Raw genomic sequence first — 22,276 nt, 5'->3', positions numbered from 1 at the left:
TCGGCTAATTAAAAATGTATTATTCAATTAGCGTACAACTCAGTGGTGCATTTACAGTTTTACCATACAGAGACAATGTATTTTAGTGATGTGCAAAAACATAATCCTCCCCTTAGGTCATTCCTGGCTACGCCACTGCATAATTTTATTTGTTTAAACATTTATAGAAATGTCTAAGACTTAATTCTAGAAACTCTGAAAACGTATAGTCTTTATTAATTATTATATTCATTACCAATTATAGTGTTTATCATACAATCTGAGCTTAAAATTCGTGCTTCATATTATATATGTATATACGCTCATAAATGTAATAAAAATCATTTTTCAATGAATATAATGAGGTTTAATATAAAAAAATATAAAATATCCCAAAAATATAATAAAACAAATATATAAAGTATATAATATTATACCCAAGTGCTGAAGTACAAAATATTAAAATATTTATAACACCAATGTTATTTATAGGTAAATTAATATAATGATGCTGTACCTACTTTAGATTACATCTATTAGAGATGAGTTATATGGGATCGACCGTCTTTCACTTTTTCATCCCTATAGTAAACAATCCTGTGACTATTATACAACTCCTAGTTAAGAATAATATTGAAATCTTTTATAGATGTATTGTCTATTTTTGTTACTAAAAAAGACATTTTGAATTTTATTTTTCAACTAAGTTAATGCTACATTTTTTTATCCATTTAATTAAGCCAGGAAATATTATTTAATTATTTTATTGGTAACGTTTAGCCTCCAAAAATCGAATTTTAAGTCTTTGTAGTGGTTAGCTTACGTGCCTGCTATACAAACATTATAAAATCTATCACGAGAAAAATAAAAAGAAGAGGATAATTAAACAGACAAACGTTGTTGGCGGCGGACGGCGTGCAATTTTTGTATTACGTTTCTGTCTAAATTTAAACGCGATTTTGGCCACAAAAACGGATATCTCATTTGGATCACCGATCACCACACACACATGAGTGCGTGTTGTTGCGCATCTTTTTTGTTGAGATTTATCTTGTCCGTCGTCTCAAATAAATTATAACTAGTTCTTAAATTGTAGTATAGATAGTAGAAGGAGGACAATAATTAACTAACAAGCACTTAACTATCTTGACCAATCAATATTATTTTTAATTTGGGCTTTGTTTCTTGCTACATGTAAGTTGAATTCAATAATTTCTACGGTCTTTAATTTTTGTTCAATTCAATTTCCTGGCTGCATAAATAATCGCTAAGCATTTAATAAATCAATAGGTAATGGTTCATTAATCATAATTTAGTGTCCCATGAATAGTCTATTAAATTATATCAACATTAAACCATTAAATTAATCAATTTTTAGTGCAATCTGATATCAGAATTATTTTACCAATTTGAGCACCCACATATGCATAGGTCCATGAAACTACCAACATTATTAAAAATAATATCATCGTTAGATAGATGCCTGAATTAAAGCACTGGCGTTAACTAAACATTCTAAACGATATTTATACCATATTCATAGTTATAGGTAATAGCTGGTAAATATGAACTATGAAGTTGTATAATTATTTAAATTTTCCACTTAACTACAAAGGTTAGTTGAGTTCGTTCGAGTTTTGATGCTAATCACTAATCAGTTGTTATACTTAAAGTTTTTTCCATGTAAGAAAATGACACTAATTATTTGTACTTACTAACCTATAATCTTTGAAAACAGGAATTAGGTAGGTATCTCATACATTTTATAAAAGTATAACTCGTAATTATTCATATTTACCTCATGTATTCCATATTCCTTTGCATAATACATCAGATATATCAATTAATGGTTTTAGGTTTGTTATTTAATCTAAACAATATAAAATATAATTATAATGGTTAATTAAGGTGAAATCAGTGAAATCCATAGATTGATATTTAGGTGTTTTCATAGACGACCTTTGAATGAATATAAACATTAAATTTATAACTCTCGAAATCCCAATTATATCGTCGTATCGATACAACGTAAAAACATATTTACCGCTTTAGGGAATAGCGTTGGTGAAAAATCATTTCTTATTTCATTCTTATTTCATTGGAGTTGTATACCTACCGGCTACCACCAACATGTTTTTAAGTCTCTAGAATCTAGGTCCAGCTATTTTGTCTAAGCGTTGATGAGTGAGTGTATCGAGCTATCCATTTTATACGTAGATATAGTTAAAAATCTTTAAAAACTGGCAATTTAGATTTTAGACCGAATACAATATATTTATTAAATTATTACATAGGTATACTAAGCAGATACTTTTCGTTTTTTTAATTTACACATTTTAAGACAATAAATTGTTATCATGTTTAACTAATCCGTATTAACTTTTTTTTTATTTAAATAGTTGACCAGTGACATACAACAATTTTATTGTCCCTGTTATGTAGGGGGCAGGCACAGCGCTAGAATTTTTTCCCAAGAGTAAAACAGATACTTATTTTACATGGTCTAGGATTTTTTTTAAAAAAGCATAGTGATTTTACTCAGATAAATAATTGCATTTTATTTTACATATACCTATTACATAACTATAACACACTTAACTTTTTGAAACACTCTCAGCAATCTAAGTTCTAAATAGATAATATATATCATATAACTTTTTAACAATTATTAATATTTTAAAAATTTCAAATACAAACTATACGTTTTTTTTTTTTATGCAAAAATGAAAATATTTGAACAGACTCTTTTAAGTACATATTTTAGGGAGCTACTATTTATACTTTTTATAAAATAAAAACTCATAAGTCATAGACACATTTAAACATAAATACTGATATTATGTTCAATAAAGAATATTTTGAACATTTTAACTGAAGATAATTATAAATTTAATAGATAAACTTAGGTATACATAGTGCACCAGGACTATTTAACAAATATAATAATATTAGTAATATAAGTTTGTTAAATAGTCTTGTTACAATTTAAATAACATACAAATACCTATCTTTCATTACAAATTTACAACCAAGTCTATGTTATAACTTGTAGATTTATTCAAATGTTATTAGACAATGTGTGACATTTTTTTTTAGAAAAAAGTCAATTAAATATATTAGTAGGTAATAGGTATAAATGTATACCATGCTGGTTTAAAAAATGTACTTTTATTAACTCATTATATTAAGCCAATTCAAAATGTATGATTTAGGTACGAGAATATGACATCTTGACGGCTAACGTAATAAAACGTTAGTTTAATTATTTAAAAATAAAATGTATTGATAAAAGATAGTAGTGCATAATAATTAATTATCATGAAATATTTATAAGGCTTTAAATAAATATAATAATCTAGTAATAATATTATCATTTATTGACAAATAGACTACATGTGAATACACTGTATCATAATATATTATATTATCAGTATTATTAGTATTTGACTATGGTATAAATATTAAAAATAATAATTGATAAAATTAATATTATTTTTTATTAATATTTTACATGATATAAAAATAACATACGAGTAATGTTATATTTTTCAGTGATGGGGAGGGGGCTGGTGAGGGTGCTTGACAATTTTTAGGGACGACTAAAAGGGCTTTAGAGGACCCCTAATCCCCCTTAGAAACGTACCTGATGGAGGTAAAGGAAATTGACTCTTCTTATGTAAAAAAAAATTTATTTTAGGATGACAAAATAAAGACATCCAATGATAAGAGCACGCAAAATTAAATTATAATAAATAAATAAATAGCTAAATACGATAATGGGGCCGGAACTGAACAATATTATACTCTATGTCTCTATGACTTGCACTTACCCACAATTTTTCCTATTCAATTTGTAAAAATATATTACTGTCACGTCACGTGTCAGTAGCGTTTAATGGTAGGTAGGTACATCTGAGATATATTATTATAACAACTCGGCCAAGACGTTATTATTTCAATTATTTTTTTTTTTTATCATCTGACGGTCATCGTTTTAGGACCAGTGGCACGCGCAAACGTACGTTTAATAATAACTCGACGCCAACTTAAAAACATCGCGGACTAATCGAGTATAATATAACTACTGTTACTTGATGATTGCACAACAATCATTTATATTTTTAGTATTTTTATCAAATTCTATTAACGTATAAATTGTTATGCGGATCGAGAGAGATACAACTATTAGTGAATTTGTGATTTGTCAAATTAACGTACCTAGTATAAAAGATTCAAAATACAAAGTTAAAAAAACATGTTCATGTCTGAACGCGTTATAGAAGATTAAATTTATCTATACGCTACACCGCGGTTATTAAACTGAAATACCTTAGTGCTATTATTTTAAAATTATAAAATGTTGGTTAATCCAGAACAGCGCGTTGTCTGTGACAAATTAAAAACTTGTGGATTTAACCCTTCTTGAATTCCGCCAAACTGCAATGAACTTTTGACACGGCCATTTGAGTTGTTCAGAAAAATTAAAAAATACAGGTTTAAAAATTATATCCAATTAGAATAACTATTTTATTTTCTGTAACGCAAATTGTTACAATTTAGTTTGTCGTTAGCAACGCCAACAGAATTAGCTTTAGTTAATATACTATTTATAATATATACTCATTTATATCAGTTTAATTTTTGGTCGATTTTTAAGTAAATGAGTAGGTAAAGAATAAACATAATAATACGCATCTCACCAAATTTACTTGGACGACTTGCGGGCGGGTAAGGTTTAAAAAGGAATTCGGAGTTGAGTATCAAAAAAAAAAAAAAATAAAAATAAAAATAATAATAAAAAAACATTTATAACATAAATAAGTATATAACGGTAAAAAATGTTTACATACATAGTAATAAAAATGGTTTTTTACAGTATATATATTTTATATCAATATTAAAAAGCAAAATATAAAAAGTAGGTATAAACTCTTCACGCACGTATAATATTATATAATGTTATATGTACACATATTTGTGTTCACGACGATCATCTCGAGTTCACGGAAACCGTAACTCGTGAGTTAATAGCGCATCCGCATGTGTGTATACAGGAGAATGAATTGTATAAAAACACACAAAACACGATCGTCGTCGTCGTCGTCATCAGATAATAAACATAAATATGTCATATGTGAGCACAATAATTATAATATAATAACATATAGGAGATTGTACAATATACGTAGGAACCGGAAATGGGAAATACGATTTCGTTCGTTATTGCATTTTTCTTTTTCACGACACAATATATCATTGGTATACTATAATACGATATAACGCAGTCGTATCCTGTCTTCTCCAAAAAAAATAATAAAATCATATTATTATTGGTAGTGATGTAGGGAGAAAACGAACAGGATATAATAATAATAATAATAATAGTAATAATGATAATAATAATCAATATAGTTGTACACGTCGGTAACTCAACGACGAAAAGCCGAAGGGGAGCGCAAACCGATGTACAAACAATAATAATATTACATTATTAATTCCGTTGAAAGTGCAGTCGATTTTGCATACGCGGAGCGGCTACTAAATTAACAGGTCGCCTAAAAACAAAAATAATAATAGTAAAGACAAAATATAGCATAAAACAAAACAAAACGTGATTTAAAAATAAATAAAATTAACAAAAATACGTTTAAGAGGTGGGAGACGGGAATAACTTTAGCGGTTAACCGCGCGCCTACGCTGAAATTCACATCGCGGGTATGGCATAGATCATGAATCATGATCTATAAGCCATTTAAACGTAGTGGTGATGGCGTTGATCACTATACAGGGCTAGGATTTCAATGTATTTGTATTTGTATTTGCATTTTTTTTTTTTTTTTTTTGATTGCCCGACAACGCGATGCTTTCCAAGCTAAAAATATATTTCAAGTACCTACAATCTACATACTATTCTAACGAATTATTTTTAAAACATTTTTACTTTGATGTCATATTTAATATTTTTCCAGGTGCATGACCGAACAATTCAAAACGACATATTTTAAGTACCTATGAAAACATGTATTTTTTTAATTGTTAGTCTTTCAGCACATCACCATTGATTATAAATACTAATAGTATTTATAATCAATGATATCACGTATAGTTTTACTGATTTTAAAATAACGAATCTCGGATTTAACTTAATGATCGTAACACGACCATCGGTCGATATTATATACAGATGTCAATTTTATAAATTCACTATTCAAAAAGGGCCATTTCATTTTTTTTTTTTTTTTCATAAAATATGTTCATTAAATTCATTAAATAACAAATAATTCTATTGTATAGTAAAAAATAAAAAATTTTAAAGCTCTTATATGTCGTATATAAATGAACTTTTGAATTTTTAACACATTAAAATCCATGCCCTAGTGTTATCCTTCTGATAACTGTAGGGATCGCCTATCACTAGGAAAGACTAATTCCAATGTATTATTATACGCACGAAGAATCCACTAATTTGTCGGTTTAACAAACGGGAGCGAGGTGCACCACCGCGACGCGTTTAAGCAACAAATTTAATTTAATTTTTATACAAACGAAATCTAATCAAAAAACATAGAGACTACTGATAGTATTACTAGTAATCGGTCCGTATATTATAATGCAGTTTCTTATATAGGTTCAATTTGAAATATAACCGGAGGAGTTTCCGAAACTTCCTAAGGACCTTCTAAAAAGGGCCAGGATCGCTAGACACTGTACCTACATCTGAATGAATTTAAAAGTAATCAGATACTTCGAAGGATGTTTATCATAAATAACCGACTTAAATACAGGATGCGCATCTTTTTTTAATAGTAACGCGCCATTACACCTAGTGCTTACTACTTACGCCATCATTTGAAACAATGCATTGTTGAAACAGCGCGACCCAAGGCGAATGCAATTATATACCCATTTATGTAGCGTGCAAAAAGCAAATAATTATGTGTTAATATTAGAATAATTATTATTATTACTATTGTTATTGTAATGAGTGATAATACGTTGTATAGGATATTAGTAAGAAAGATGAAATGGAAAGAACAATGAAAATACCTCAAAATGAGAGATTGTAATAAACCACGATAAAGGTAAGCCAAAATATTTCAAAAGCATGACCTTTGTTAATACGTAAAAGACTTATTACACTATTTTTGACCTTTTTAAAATAAAATAAAATAGTTTTCAATCGCATCCCTCTTCTTTACCACTTTTTGAGTTAAAATTTGAACTATATTTTATTTTATAAAGCAACTGACATAGTTTACTACTATCTAAAAAATCGTCTACATTAAAAAAACCAAATAAAATTTAAGGTTATGCGTTCGAAATATTTAGTTATCTTTATCATTGAATACACTGTACACAGATATAGGTTACTGCTGTGAGTATAGGCCGAAGAGGCCCACACCGAAAAATTTCAACAAGTTTTTTTTTGTATTTTTTTATCGGTTATTTTTAATAACAATATCGTATAATTAATTCAATTGTTTTTTATAATAATATTGTTATGTTCACAATAATCGGTGAATCAAAAAGCATTTCTTTGTTTTCTGTGCTTGATTAATACATTACACTACAAATTTTTAATGTATAATAATATTGTATAATGCGTTTAACGTACAATTTTTCTTTTCTTTTTTTTTTCATTTATTGCTACAATCTGACACGTTTGTCTAAGGTACATCATTTTTCTTTTGCAAGTGTCTCGTATATATAATATTCAGAGATAACAATATTATTAATTTAAATTTAAATCGATGGTAAAGTAAATATCATGGTTAATATTTAATGAGCGTTATTATTATTATTATTACATAATATTAAAGCCAATCGTTATGAGTTGGAGCTAAAACACAGGTCATTCACTGTAGGGCAATATTCAAGAACCACTTTATTATTGTTATTGCGAATAAAATTAAATACATTAAAATCGACCCTAAGTCGCCGAATATCGATAACATAACTTGAAACTTTTAAATAGGTATCAATGGTCGGCAATGGGTGAATTTATTTTGAGTAGAATATTTTGTTATATATATATATATATGTTACAGTATTCAGGTCCCCACACACTGCAGCGGTGGTGGTAAAATTTTAATTGTCTCGGCGGTGGCGGTAAAATTGTGTCCGGACTCCCAACTCCTTTTAGCACAACCGCCACCATCACCACCACTACAATGTGTGGGCACCATTAGAAAAAAAAACCATAAAAGGAATTTTACACGTATCGACGTGTAAATACAGTATAAAACGATCTTAGACGTTTCAAATTTAGGATAGGTTTCAATTTCGGGTTACTCTCTGCAAGGTATCGGTACAGTTCAATAAATCTTTTTGAATTCGCAGAGTGACAGAGAATTGTGAATTGACCTTATAGTCTAATTGCAATTGTTCAGTCTTGTTATGATGTGATAATGACAGCAGTAATTTAAAGAATTTATTTTAACAACATTTATGAAAGATCGTATTACAAAAAAGTATTGTGATGGTAACATTACATAGAGGGTAGGAAGTTTCCCACGTGTATGAATATTATGTTATGCAAGCTACTAAATTGCACGAAAGTTAAGTGGACGACTGTGGTTTTAGCTCGCTCACAAAAATCGCTTAAATGATTATTTTAATATTAAAAAGCAATCAAATTACTAGAAACACAAAACAACTATTTATGTCGTATTTCATCAAAAAAGTAATTGACTTAACAATACAATCAGAATATATAACCTAAAAATGCCTATTCTGTAACATACACTTAATGATTATCTTATTATATAAAAGTTTCAAAGTCTTTTTTTCTTTGTCTAATACAATTGAAAAGACTTAACAATTTTTTTCAATAACGATGACATAAAATATGTTTAATATAAGTTTTTATTTTAAACAACATCCAATTATTACTCTTTATAATACAATATACTATCATATTGTAAAGTAATCACACTATGGATTCAGAAGTGCAAAGCCAAATATATTGCAAATTAGGTAGGATATAGTTAAGTTAGTTATAATATATTATCTTTTTTTAACTGAAAATATTTAAGAATTTTAAGATTATTAATTTGCCAAGTCTAAAAGTAATTTATCAACAAATAAATGTATAATATACCATTGCATTGAATAAAATTGTTTTTCACTATATTAATTTCCATTCGTTATTACTTATTATAATTACACTAGTCTCTGTATTTAACTTCAGGAACTCTGGTAACTAAATAATTAACAATATATGAATTAATTTTAAATAACTTCATTCTTGGATACTGACAATAAAAATATAACCTTTTCGACTTTATAAAAATAAATGCCGCTCAATAATTAAAATAACTGATTACATAATACATATTACATACTTAAAATGTGATTGTTTATAGGGATTCATTTTAGAAAAAAAAAAACAGAAAACCCCTAATTTCACTTAAAATTAAATAGATAAATGTAATAAATGGAATGATAATAAATTATAATAACAATAACAGGACCTCTTTGTCTTAAAATATTAATAAATAACGAGGCCTTCAATAATAATATTATTATTTTATATACATAACAAAAGAAAAAATCGAGTTTATGCGTAAACATTCAGTTACTAAGAATCACATTTCATACGTACATCACATCTAGACTATATTTTAAACATTGTAAATAAATTAACCTAAGCAGGATAGATAATAAAATCTATAGTAAATTATTTTTTTTTAATTTTTAAATAAAAAAGTTATGTCTTGTTTTTTGGGCATTCGCCTGCTTCTTAAATAGAAGATAAATCAAGTTTAGACATTTTCTTCGCATGCTGAAATTAAAGAACAAAAAGATGTTTGCATACATTTACTTTGTTTTTGAATTCCGATAATCATTAGCAATAATATTATGTTTTTCACTTGTCTTCAATAATAAAATGAGTGAACAAATTTTCAGGTTTTAAACCAAGTAAAAAACAAAAGGGCAATATACTTAAAAATATAGACTGAATAATATAATCTTTGACAATTCATATGATCCATAATAAACATTATATTAATTATGTTTCATTTATAATAAGGTGACATGTACTAATCAGATTAAATAGAAAAAACAAAAAGGATTGTAATATTTTTGTTGTCTTTGGTTTATAAGCTTTTGATATATCTTTCAATAAGCATTGCAAGACAAATGAAATACATATTAACAAAAAATACGCTAAATTTGACATGAAAACATGTTGAATAAACTCACCATGCCATGTATACATCTAGTAAGTGAAATACACAGCTTATTTGAAACGGTTGGCAAAAGCATTGGTAAGCTCATTGACAGCTACTTGTGCCACAGCTTGGCCGACCGCTTGTTGTACACGCTGCGGTATTTGTGGCATTGATCCTCGCCTATTATCGCCAATACCATCATAATAATATGAATATATAACTCGCGCATAGCCATTATTTTATAATTACAGATATTTCTAATACAAGATAATTATTTTTTATAAGATATAATAAAATATTTGAATAAATATCAACAATCTATTTGTACCATAAACCCATTGGTATAACATTAATAAATTAGTATAAAACTGACACCAATATTTTTACCAGCAAAAGCATTTGTTTTGATAAATTTTTATTATAATAAAATATATGTACATATAAATATATATATATAAGTATTATATATATTATATATGATAAATAATTTTAACTGGATTAAAAGTGTTGAGTAATATGCTGATTGCTTAATTTAGTAACATTAATATAAGTGCGTTTAATTATAACTACGTCTAGAAAAAATAAAATTTTGTTATTAGTTGGTTTATCTAAAATATTTTATTATCTAGTTTTATACATAGTCAAGAACAATTTTGAATTAATACATTAAAAATGCATTTTAAATTCCTGTATTAAATTATATTATAGGTTGTATTCATTATAATTATTTTATTTTTAATTTACAAATTACAGTATTCTGATATTTTTCAAATTATAATATTGAAATGTTAATCATTTACTATTTAGTTTCTGGAGATATTGGAATGTTGGTCAAATAATTGATTTTTATGTTTGAATATTTCTAGATTGAAGTAAATTAAGAGCATTATTAACATTATAAAAAATGGAGAAATTATACTTTTTGATGTATGGAAACTAGCTGAAAATTCTTCAACTTTTTCTTGACTATGTAACTAGAAAACATATAATGATGAGCTTATATACTAAATAATTTCTAACCAGATATCACTTCTTAAATTGTTTTAATTATAATAAATTAATAACAATGTACATGGTCTAACATTTTTTTTTAATTATGAGCTAAAAAAATAAAATAGTAGACAATATATCTTAAAATAGTTGAATAATATTTTATATATGTAATCCACAATCACTACCAATGATAATTTTTAAAGGGTAACTGTGTGAGTATTCCTAATATAGGAAATTATTATAAATTATAAAAATTAATACTTAGACGTACAAACTGTGAATTATTTAACAAATATTAGGTAACATACCTAGGTAAATAACATCTAATTACCTAATTATACTGATGTGCTAACCTAGACAATGAGATTAACCAACATAACGAATACAAAACAAATATATATAAATATATATATAGGTAAATAATTTATATAACAAAAAAAAAAATAATAAAAGATACTATTATTAATCAGTAATCAATCAAATTAAAAGAAACAAACAATGGACCAAGTTTAGCTTACTCTGGCTTCAATTTAATGTGTATAGGTTAGTTGGTTATAAATATAGTGATTATTATTAATGAAGTTGCAGATTTAATCGGCCACTGAAGACATGCTCGACAATACATATTAACGGCGTCTGAAATGTAAAAAAAACCACACCGTCGCCGTTGCTGCCTTTTATACTAAATGTTAGTGACTCAAGCTAACTACATGTTAGTGAGTACTATCATTAAGTACATAGCTAACTAGCTAATAATTGTTAGTAAAGCTAGTAGTTAGCTACGCACTAAATAATTACTAATTTTCATAAATGTTAATTAACAGAGCTATTTTATAATAGATTCAATTTATAGGAACTTCTATGAGCTGTAATGATAAATGTATAAAGCAATGAAATGCCCAAATCGACTTACGAAGGAATTAAAGGAGGAGGAAGTCCTTGACCACCAGGCCGACCAGGTGGAGCAGGAGGTTGTCGTCCTTGCTCAGGTCCAGGTCTATTAGGTATAGCTGGAGCTGGTCTTCCTGAAGCTGGAGGTGGTGGAGGTGCTCTTGATGCAGCATTTGCAGGTGTTGGGTTAGAAGGTACTCCTCTACGTCCAGCACCACCGGGGCTTGGTGGAGACAACCTTAACAATTATAAAAAAATTTAGAATAAGAACTGTAATATGCACAAATAATATTTAACAAATCTACCTTGGGTTATCAAGACTAGATGCAAGCCAATCATTCTTGACTGGTGGTGGAACTGGTGTGGTAACAGTAGCCATTGAAACATCACCAATAATTCTCAATGCTTCTTTACATGCTTGGTACATACGCATCATTTCTTCACGTTTTACGGCCTCTTCTGCACTTTCTTCCATCATTTGAGACTTAAATACAAAATTTACATTTAGATTTATGGACTTAAAATATATTAATTATTTAATATAAATAATAAATTACTATTTATAAGTAGTTATACTAGTTAGATAATAATCAATTCACTTTAATAGAAAATTTAAAGTTATGTTAACTTTGATTTTACAAAACATAATTTTGTAATGTTAAATTACAAGAGACTAGATTAATAGGAATGAAATTCTCTTCATATTTATCAGATAACATATGTATAGTACCACCTTAATTCTCAATCTAGTTTCCTCCCTAAAAATATTGCAGACAACACAGATAAAGAGTGGAAAATTAGATAACTACTCTGCTATACAGTAGAAATTGAATGTAATTCATGATTGAGTAAGTCAACATTTTTCATGTCTTGCATAAACATTTGGTGGATAGTCAATTATTTACAGTTATTCATTTTTGAGTTACAATATGAAACAATTAAGTTCTTATCAAAAACTGGTTTTGCAAAAAAAATCCTGTTTTTTATTCCTAATAATTTTGAACAATACTATTAATTTTCAATTTTGACTTCTAAATAGAACCAACGTAATTTGCTTTCAGAAACAACAGAAACCACTCTCAAACTTGAAGAATACAGCATTTTTTTCTACTAAAAATCATGTTTCTATACAAAAAAATAAATACACATGCCATTGAACAATACATTAAATGCTCCACTTAGAACCTAAAATAACTACTGATTCATGATAGAGAATATTAACTATACACTTTCTATCAATCAAGTGTGATATATAATTTTTTACCTAAAATAATAACAACCAGAAAATTAAGTTTCTTATCATAATATATGGTTAGTATAGCTGCTGTAAAATCAATACATTGTTAATCCACTTGATATTAAAAAATAACTTAATATTAAAAAGCACCAAATTTACTTAAAATAATTTGCAACTGATGAAGGGTTAAATAAATAGGTACATTTTACTTTTTAGTAATTAAGTGATTTTTTTATAGTTATATGTCTGTTTATACATAGTGTTAAAAAAATAGAAAAATTAGAAATAACACAAAATAAGGTTTTGTTGAATGTTGGACACTTCTCAGTCAAGTTATCTGACAATGAATATACAACATAATACTGTATTGATATATCTTAATAGTATCAATATTCATGAATATGCAATATACATAAATTACCTGATCACCAGATGCGTATAGATGAGCTAATAATTCTCCATTAATAAAATCTTTTGAGTTGTTTATGATCAAATGCATAATGATTTTGGGGACTAGATCACGACAAGATTTTGTAACAATTTTCATATATGAATCAACTAGATTTCTAATAGTCTCCACCTGTCTTTCCAAAACTGGATCCATAGATGTAGTTGATTCTGTACTGCTCTATAATTGTTAAAAGTTAAATTGATAAATATGTTATAAAATATTAATGAATAATTAAAAATGACACTAACCTCACGACCATCCTGATCGAAAGGCGAAAAAATAGATAAAAAATAATAATAGTTAATCATTTAAAAAATTTAAAAAGCATATATAATTGTCAAATTTAAATAAATAAAATCTTACCTCATCACTATTGGATACATCTGATGACTTTTCTGGATAAACACCTGCACGTAAAAATGATGCTTTCCAAGAATCTACATCATCTTGTGTTTCGCAACTCAGTTCAAGCTGTTTATAGTCCTAAAAATATATATTTATGTAATTAAAAAAATGTTAAGAACCAAATCTCCACTGATCTTTTGAAAAGATTAAAATATAACAATAATTTATGATTGTTAATGTTATTAAAAAAATCATAATAGTAAATTAATTTATATTAAAATATATTTAGAGTTAAAAATTACTATGATATAAATTTTAAATTAAATGAAGACCAGTGAAGAGTAGGCTTAATATTATACGTAATTCAATTCAAAATTCACCTTGTAAACATTACGGCCTTCTGGATTAAATAGTGCAAATGTATGACGACGTGACATAAAACCTTGTTCAACATCTTTGATTTTCAATCCATCTAATGGTAACATGTATTTTTTTTCTCTTTCCTTTAAAAATAGCAAATATTTATTTTCATTAAATACCTAACAAAAAATGTGTAATTAATTGATAGTCATTACCTCTTCATCTTTGAACCACGAGATGTTTTCAGACATTAATACAAACCAATAATCTCTAGATCCACCTTTCATAATGCCCAAATTATGTATACACATCCATCCTTTACGGATCACTTGATTGCCAAGCTTGTGAGTTTTGTTGGAGTTATCAGATGACTGTTGTGCACTATAAGTACAATATTACATAATAAATTAGTTTTAAATAATTTTTATTATGGTTGAAATAAAATAAATTGATATATACTTTGCAAATCCAATAAAATCTTCATGGTTTGTGTTCATATAGGCTAGTTCACATTCAACCAATAAGATTAACTGTTCTTTACACATTTGTTCACGATTACGAATATATGATGTAATAATACGTTCGGTTTCTTCTCGTAAACGTGGATACCTGGACATCTATAAAATTAAAAAATATAAATTTTACATAAATCAAAAATGTATATAATATAATATGTTCATACCTTGTCAGTACAAATTCTAACTACGTTAGATAATTCATTCACAACGAGATCGGTACATTTCAATGATGGTTCTTTCAATCTAGCAATTTGTTTTTTCACAATAGCTTCAAATGCCATATCAGGTGTAAATAAGCCCACTCTTATACCTATAAAAAATATATATACGTGCTTATTTCTGAATGTTAAAAATTATTTCTTAATGTATTACACACCATGAATATTTCTGATGGCAAATGCTATTTCTCTTCTTAATTCTTTTTCATCAATTTCCATTTTCACAATTTCAAATGGGAAACGTTCATGGAACAAACGATTAATTTTAGCACCTCCAGATAGTTCATTGGTATTTATCTGAGCAGACCCAGAACCTTCAATTGTGCGTTCAAAATCAGATTGAAGTTGTTGAATCATTCTAATTTCATAAGAAAATAATAATTAATAGAGTATGATTAAATACTAAATGATTCTAAACGACTTACTGTAACATTGCTTTAGTTTTAATAGCTGGATCATCTGGCCTGAAATATTTAAACTGTTCGACATCCTTTTCTAATGTAAGTAATTGTTTCTAAAAATAATCATATAATAATTAGTAATCATGAGCTTTACAAAAATTAAATAACGTATACTTGTAATTTATCCCTAAGCCCTGGCAATGTATCTCTAATATGGTTTGTGAGCTGTTGATTCAAAACTCTTTGCAAATAAGGTGTACCAAGTCTATCAGCCATGTGTCTGTAAGCTGGGTGTCTAAACAGCAAAATTATAATTTATTTATATAACTTTTTTGAATTGAAATTTTAAGGAGAATAAAAAATATTCAATCTACCCCAAGAAAAATTTTCTTTCTGCACTCAAAGCAGCTTTGATATCTTTACGGCCGTCAATATCTTTCTGACTTCTGTTTACTACACCAATGTAACCACGTCTGAGAGGTAGAAGCTTATTCTCCAATATGTCTCTAGCATCAGTTCCTTCGTCCATCAGATCCAATTTTGTTATGACACCAATAGTTCGCATACCTAAGGAATTATAATAAATATGTTTTAATTATACATAGTATACAATTAAAATACAGAGACAATATGGAAAATGTGCAAAAAACTAATTTTAATAACAACATATTTAGTTTTAAATTATATATATAAAAGATTTATTGGTAAAATATGAACATGCTTTATTCAAATTAAAATAGGTAAATGATTACAATGGTTCGAAGATCATAGTGAATGTAAATTATTTATTATTAATGAAAAAAAATATGCATACATCTAAGATAATAATGGAAAAAAGTAGGATTTATTATTTTATACATAGCATGCAGTTTCACTACTATACACGATACGTTTCTAAATAATCATATTTATAAGCGTGTGTGATAACTTATAAAATCGAATATTTTAAAATTTGACATAATGAATCTAACAGTAAAATAGTAATTTTTATTGCAATGTTACCAGCATTTCAAATTCAAATTATTCATTGTTTTAAGACTATTAATTATAAATAAATAAATATCAAAATAAAGTGTACAACCTGCTACAGAATACAATAGATATCAAAAACTCATCATAGCAATATAGGAATAAAATAAAACAAAATTTGATTGTTTTTATGATAATATTTTAAATGGGTTCATTTAGTTTTTTCTATGCCATTCATACTTTTTCTTATAAATAATCAATTTACTTTGATTATGTTGAAATTGTAGGTACTGATTATTTAAAAGAGTTTATTAATACATATATATTGGTAGATGGAAAAAGATTATCATTTTCTTACCTTCAGGGTCCACTTCTTTAGAAATTTTTAATGCATCACTGTTGGCCAAATCTTGGTTAGCTGGTGTTACAGCCAAAATCAGGCAATTATCTCGTTTAACAAAAGTGAATAACATTGATCTTATTTGATGCTCTATGTCGGGAGGTTGGTCCCCAACAGGTACTTTGGTCATACCAGGCAAATCAACAAGGGTCAGGTTCAACACTAGAAAATAATACTAGCAAAACTACACAACAGCCACGAAAACTAATAATGTTGAAAAATGTATGACTTGTTCCCTAGCCCTATACCTTGAATTATAACCAGTTATTAATAATTATTTTTATGTACTGTTTTAGTCTTCAGTCAGGAGTAAATCATTAGATTGGAAAACTTTTTTTAAGGTTTAAAGAAACAAAAAAAAAACATTTAAGCAATGTACAAAGAACATTCTAAAGAAAACTAAAAATAGACAAAATCGCTAATAGCATGACTTGGTGCAATGTTTTCGAGCAGACTACTGGCCGATTAACGTTTACCGTCTGGGTCAACTTGTTTTGCAATTTGTAAGGCATCTGAAGTAGCCAAATCGGCATTAGCTGGAGAAACAGCCAGTATAAGACAAGTTTCTTTTGTGATAAATTGGAACAGCATGTCTTTGATTTGTTGTTCAATGTCAGCTGGCTGATCACCCACTGGTACTTTTGTCAAGCCAGGCAAGTCGATCAAAGTGATGTTTAAAACTGTTTACAGACGTTATAAATAACAACCATAATAAAATGGTATGATTTTTAAACAATATATTTAAATTAGTTTTAAAATTACTGAATAAAACGGTTTTGAAATTATAAAAAAAAAAATCAAATAATACTATTGTCTACTGAATATCATTTTTTTCAATCATCATAATACAACAATCATAGTATAGAGTACGTAAGAATCAAAATAAATTTGATGAACTATTAAATCTATAGAAATTAAAGGTGTAACTATAAATTTCTTATTTTTTTTTATTTTTATGTTTCTATATTATACAACAATAAATGAAATAAAATTTCTGTTAATAAATTTATAGAACATTTTTTAATGGTACAAATAGGGTATTATATGTACTGTACTTACCATTAGGAGAATACACCCTTAAATTTATTGGAATGTTTGAAATTCCTTTATTAGATCCAGTCATACGATCAGTTTCACTTTCTATTTCACGTCTAATTTCATCAAAATCTGCAAACTTTTTTCCTTTGCAATGAAGAAATTCTCCATATTCTATAAAAAGCAAAATTAAATTAGAAAAATGAATAACCATAAGTACCAAATTAGTTAGATACTAAGACTAAACCTTGGTTTAAATAATTTTAAAATACAAATTGAATACCTATATCAATATATTAAGTTAAATTATTTAACAAATAAAAATATATTTTTACAAGCTATGACGAAGGTTAGAAATGAATATAAATGTTTTTATTAATGATGTCAAAAAATAAATGATTTTAATAAGTGGGATGCAGTAGAAGTTAAATGGTACTTAAAAAGGTCATAATTTATTAAAAATGTATTAAAATGTTTATATTGAATAGACTCGAAGTGAGTATTGGGTACAAGTTTTCAAGTTTATTTTAATAAAAAAAAATGTATTTTATATAAGTATATCAAACTTATTGATAGCAAGAAGTGCTATCTAATTGATTCGATTAATATTTAAAAAAATATGTTATTGCTTAAAATTGTAAACTCAGTTATGCAGTAAAATCTTAACATTTTACATCATAATATACAATATAACTTACCCAATGAACTATTAATCAACTGAAGAATAAGAGGACGTCGAGTTACAATTCCAGAACCTCTCGGAAGAAAATCTCTAAAATTAAATAAAAATATATGTTAAACAACAAAAATATAAAACATTTTCTAAGGATAAACATTAACGCTGTAATAACTAATAACATTATGTATGTTTACATTTTGAACAAAAGTACTAGTTAATCATTATTCAGATTTTATCTAACTAAATAAGTATACACCCAAGATGGCAAAACTATGATATGCATATTGTATTTAATGACTTTTATTTTACTATAGAGTAGGTATATTTGCTTATTTTGAATACAGTGGAGAACAGCTAACCATAAATGAACAGCATTGTAGATAAAACTGCATTTTTTTGAGATAGGGCTTACAGATTTAAAAAAATCCTCGAAAAATCATTCTTAAAAAATGTTTTTTTTTAAAAAAAAGGATGGATATTGGATACATAAAACTTAGAAGAATGCAGTACCCACATTGTGTATCTCTATCTTATAACAAATAACAAAATAAATTTTCATTCAAAAAAATCATTTTTATTTTACGCTGTTTTATATTAAAGCGAATTGACTTTTAGTAAAAAAATATTTGAATTTGAGTTAAAATTATTTTAAGCCATAGCTATAATCAATTTGTACTAAAGCACATAAACTTCATATTTCTAATATTACCTAATAATATGTATCTAGTAAAAATAAAATTGTTTAAATTATTTTTTCTTATCAATAGTTACTAATAACTTTATGTAGGTATCTAATTTTTTAAATATTTTAACTAGGTGTCTATTAGAAAGTGAATTGTTCAAATTAATTTTAAAAGTTACACATGAGTAAATATGGAGCACCATTTTAATTCATAAGATAAAAGAAAACCATTGAGCAAAATTTCTAGTTGTGAATCAAATCTATTGCTAGATTTCTCTTTAGTAAATAGGTAAAGTAGGTGGGGATGAATGAAATACATTAGTGATTATACATAGGTATAATGAAAAACCAACCTAAAATATAATATAGGTATCTACCATAATATTTGATGTATTTAAAATTATAAAGCATTGAACCCAATAGTTATTAACTATTTATTAAACATTAAAACAAAAACACTTTACAGCTAATATGCCTAGGCATCAAAATAGTCAAAATTTTAGAAAATATGTCTAATCCAGACATCTAATGAAATTATACAAACCTATAAACCTTTTATGACACCTGTTATTAAAACTTTTATTGAAATATTTAAAAACAACAAAAAAATTTATTTTAAAATGAACTACTTTTCATAATATATATTTTTATCTAATCAATAAAATATATTTATGGGAATTGTTTAAATGCATTATTTCCTATATGTAAATTAATTTACTGATTATTTAATATATTTAATATTATTTTTTAACATGGTCAGTAGGTGTTTTGTTAAAGTGTTTAGAGTAAAAAATTTACATGTGTTTATCATCACGTCTCTTATAATCAATAATCATTTTGTTGTTTTAAGCCATTAACTGTTTAATCGTATATTTGTACAGAAAATAGAAAAATATAGCTCATAATCTTAACTTTAAATTGCCTTATAGTAAAATTATACCATCTAGATTTGTACACTTTGAAAGTAAAAATAAATTAGTGTTATTACTGTTATTCAGCAATTTAATTATTCTAATCAAAATCTCTTCTAATTCATTGTTTTATATAATAATCACAGATTAAGTTAAATTAATTATCAATTAAATAATTAAATGTACCTACTTAAATTAATAATTACAGAACACTATTACTCTGGTAAAATAGGTACCTACTATAAAGGTTACTAACAAATTGAATAGATACAAAATGTTCATTAGTTTAGATTAAAAATAATCAATTAGAGTTTAAGCTATAGAGATGTTTGAAATATATGTATGTTGAACAATATTTAACAACCAACATTAAACATATTATTATACATTCAACCATAAACTGATTTACTATCAATATGTAAAAGAACCCATACCCAACTGTCATATTGTCACGTTCATAAGTCATAATCATACACTAAATATTATGTAATTGAATTAAATATTACATCAATAATAACATGCTTATATTATAAGTTATCACATTTACTATGTATGCTACATTCGAATAACTAGGGGTGTTTATAAATTTTATTTTATTTTGTACCTGCCTAATTCTTACGGCTCAGCATCCAAATGATAGAATCATAATAACTCATTAGATCCCAATCATATGGCTAACAAAGTATGTTTATCTAATTTTGATCTCATTCACTTTTAATGAACGAGTATTAAACAAAAATATTTATAAGTAGGTAGGTAAAAGGCATAAAAATATAAAACAAACAGTGCAAATGATAACGATGGAAACATTCTGCGTGTAAATATAGGAGTAAATATGAAACCGACATTGGCCAAAAACTATTGTTTCAAATAAGTAGGTTCGATATCGCTTGAAATCATATGAAGCTACCGATTATTGCGCAAGAGTAATGGGAAAATTTTGGAGCCACCAACGAATTGAGATGTAAAACAAAATCACGTCCAACATCGGTAATTTTTATTTTTTTTTCCTTCTCAAAAAGACACCCTACGTTTTACAGTAAACACGTTCGTGCACAAATCGGACAACAACAATAAATAATAACGTTTTAGCAGTTGGGCACAACACGTAGGTAATATTCTCGCTCGTCGTCAAACGCCCGGACAAATAGGTAGGTAGGTAGTGCTGTTTTGATTTACCTGCCCACAAAGTTCTCCAGCACAGAACTTTTACCAGCGCTCTGACCACCGACCACCGCGATCTGGGGTAGGTCGAGCTGCATGTGCACGCCCAGCTGGGTGAACGCGTCTTGGAGTTTGTTGACGATGGGTATCAACTGTTCCATACCCATGTTGCCGGCCATCGTTGCGGACGACGATGACGACGACGAAGAGCCAAGTGTGGGCGAACGCGTCTCACCGGAGACGACAACGGTCCTACGTCGGGCGCAAACGACGACGGACGATCGGCGGACTGCTCTGTGTGTAATACACCTGCGACGGTGACACGGCGGCGGTGACGACACACGCACTACGCACAATCACGTCTCACACCGTCCGCTGGACAATAAACGTCACCACTGGCGGCAGCAGGAGCAAAACATACGGACGGAAGCGATCGTTCGTACGGATACGGATGATTGTGGTGCGTGTGCGCGCGCGCGTGTGCGCGTGTGTGTGTGTGCGTGTGAGCGCGCGGCGGCGGCGAGTGGCAATACGATCACAGAGTCAAACGTTCCGGCGGCGGCGGCGGCTCGCTCGGATTCCGACGAATGACACCGACCGGGTACGAGCGCGACTGCCGGTCGACGGGCCGCTGTTCGGCGTCCGAGCGCGCCCGAATTCAAACGAACCTCGGTGGCGCGGCGGCCCAAACGTTCCGAAACGACCGTTGGCCGCTCTTCAACCAGTTCGACCGCTCCAACAACCCCGTCGGCGGCGGTCACGCGGACTCCGTCGACCGCGTAGGGTCGTCCGGCCGCGGCGCGAACGGTCGGGCTGCGATTCGCAATGCCAACGGCTCGGTTTTCGCCCTGCAAATCGGCCAGAGAGC

At 28.1% G+C, this 22,276-nt stretch overlaps 1 protein-coding gene across 7 annotated transcripts; it reads right to left on the bottom strand.

Annotated features, from left to right (window-relative positions):
• Positions 1-4,768: 4,768 nt before the first annotated feature.
• On the bottom strand, positions 4,769-22,144 carry LOC114128827 (dynamin). Of its 7 annotated transcripts, none has more exons than XM_027993410.2 (19): positions 21,424-22,144; positions 18,671-18,744; positions 17,997-18,146; positions 17,414-17,617; positions 15,943-16,135; positions 15,743-15,863; positions 15,593-15,681; positions 15,326-15,525; positions 15,114-15,259; positions 14,891-15,048; positions 14,647-14,812; positions 14,452-14,574; positions 14,090-14,209; positions 13,975-13,986; positions 13,697-13,903; positions 12,344-12,522; positions 12,061-12,276; positions 10,186-10,334; positions 7,995-9,763 (listed from the first exon to the last, which is right to left on the bottom strand). In XM_027993410.2, exons 1-18 carry the CDS (start codon positions 21,585-21,587, stop codon positions 10,223-10,225), a joined length of 2,634 nt encoding a protein of 877 aa, XP_027849211.2. In that variant the 5' UTR covers positions 21,588-22,144; the 3' UTR covers positions 7,995-9,763; positions 10,186-10,222. The 7 variants fall into 7 exon arrangements, with proteins under 7 accessions (XP_027849215.2, XP_027849211.2, XP_027849210.2 ...); XM_027993409.2 differs by lacking the exon at positions 17,414-17,617 and adding an exon at positions 16,896-17,099 and having other exon boundaries at positions 21,424-22,134; XM_027993414.2 differs by lacking the exons at positions 7,995-9,763; positions 10,186-10,334; positions 17,414-17,617 and adding exons at positions 4,769-5,534; positions 16,896-17,099 and having other exon boundaries at positions 21,424-22,138.
• Between the last annotated feature and the right edge of the window lie 132 nt (positions 22,145-22,276).

The sequence above is a fragment of the Aphis gossypii genome, chromosome 1, assembly GCF_020184175.1.
Source record: "Aphis gossypii isolate Hap1 chromosome 1, ASM2018417v2, whole genome shotgun sequence".
NCBI lineage: Eukaryota > Metazoa > Arthropoda > Insecta > Hemiptera > Aphididae > Aphis > Aphis gossypii.
The sequence above is the reverse complement of the archived record's forward strand: the minus strand, read 5'-3'. Positions and strand labels throughout refer to the sequence as shown.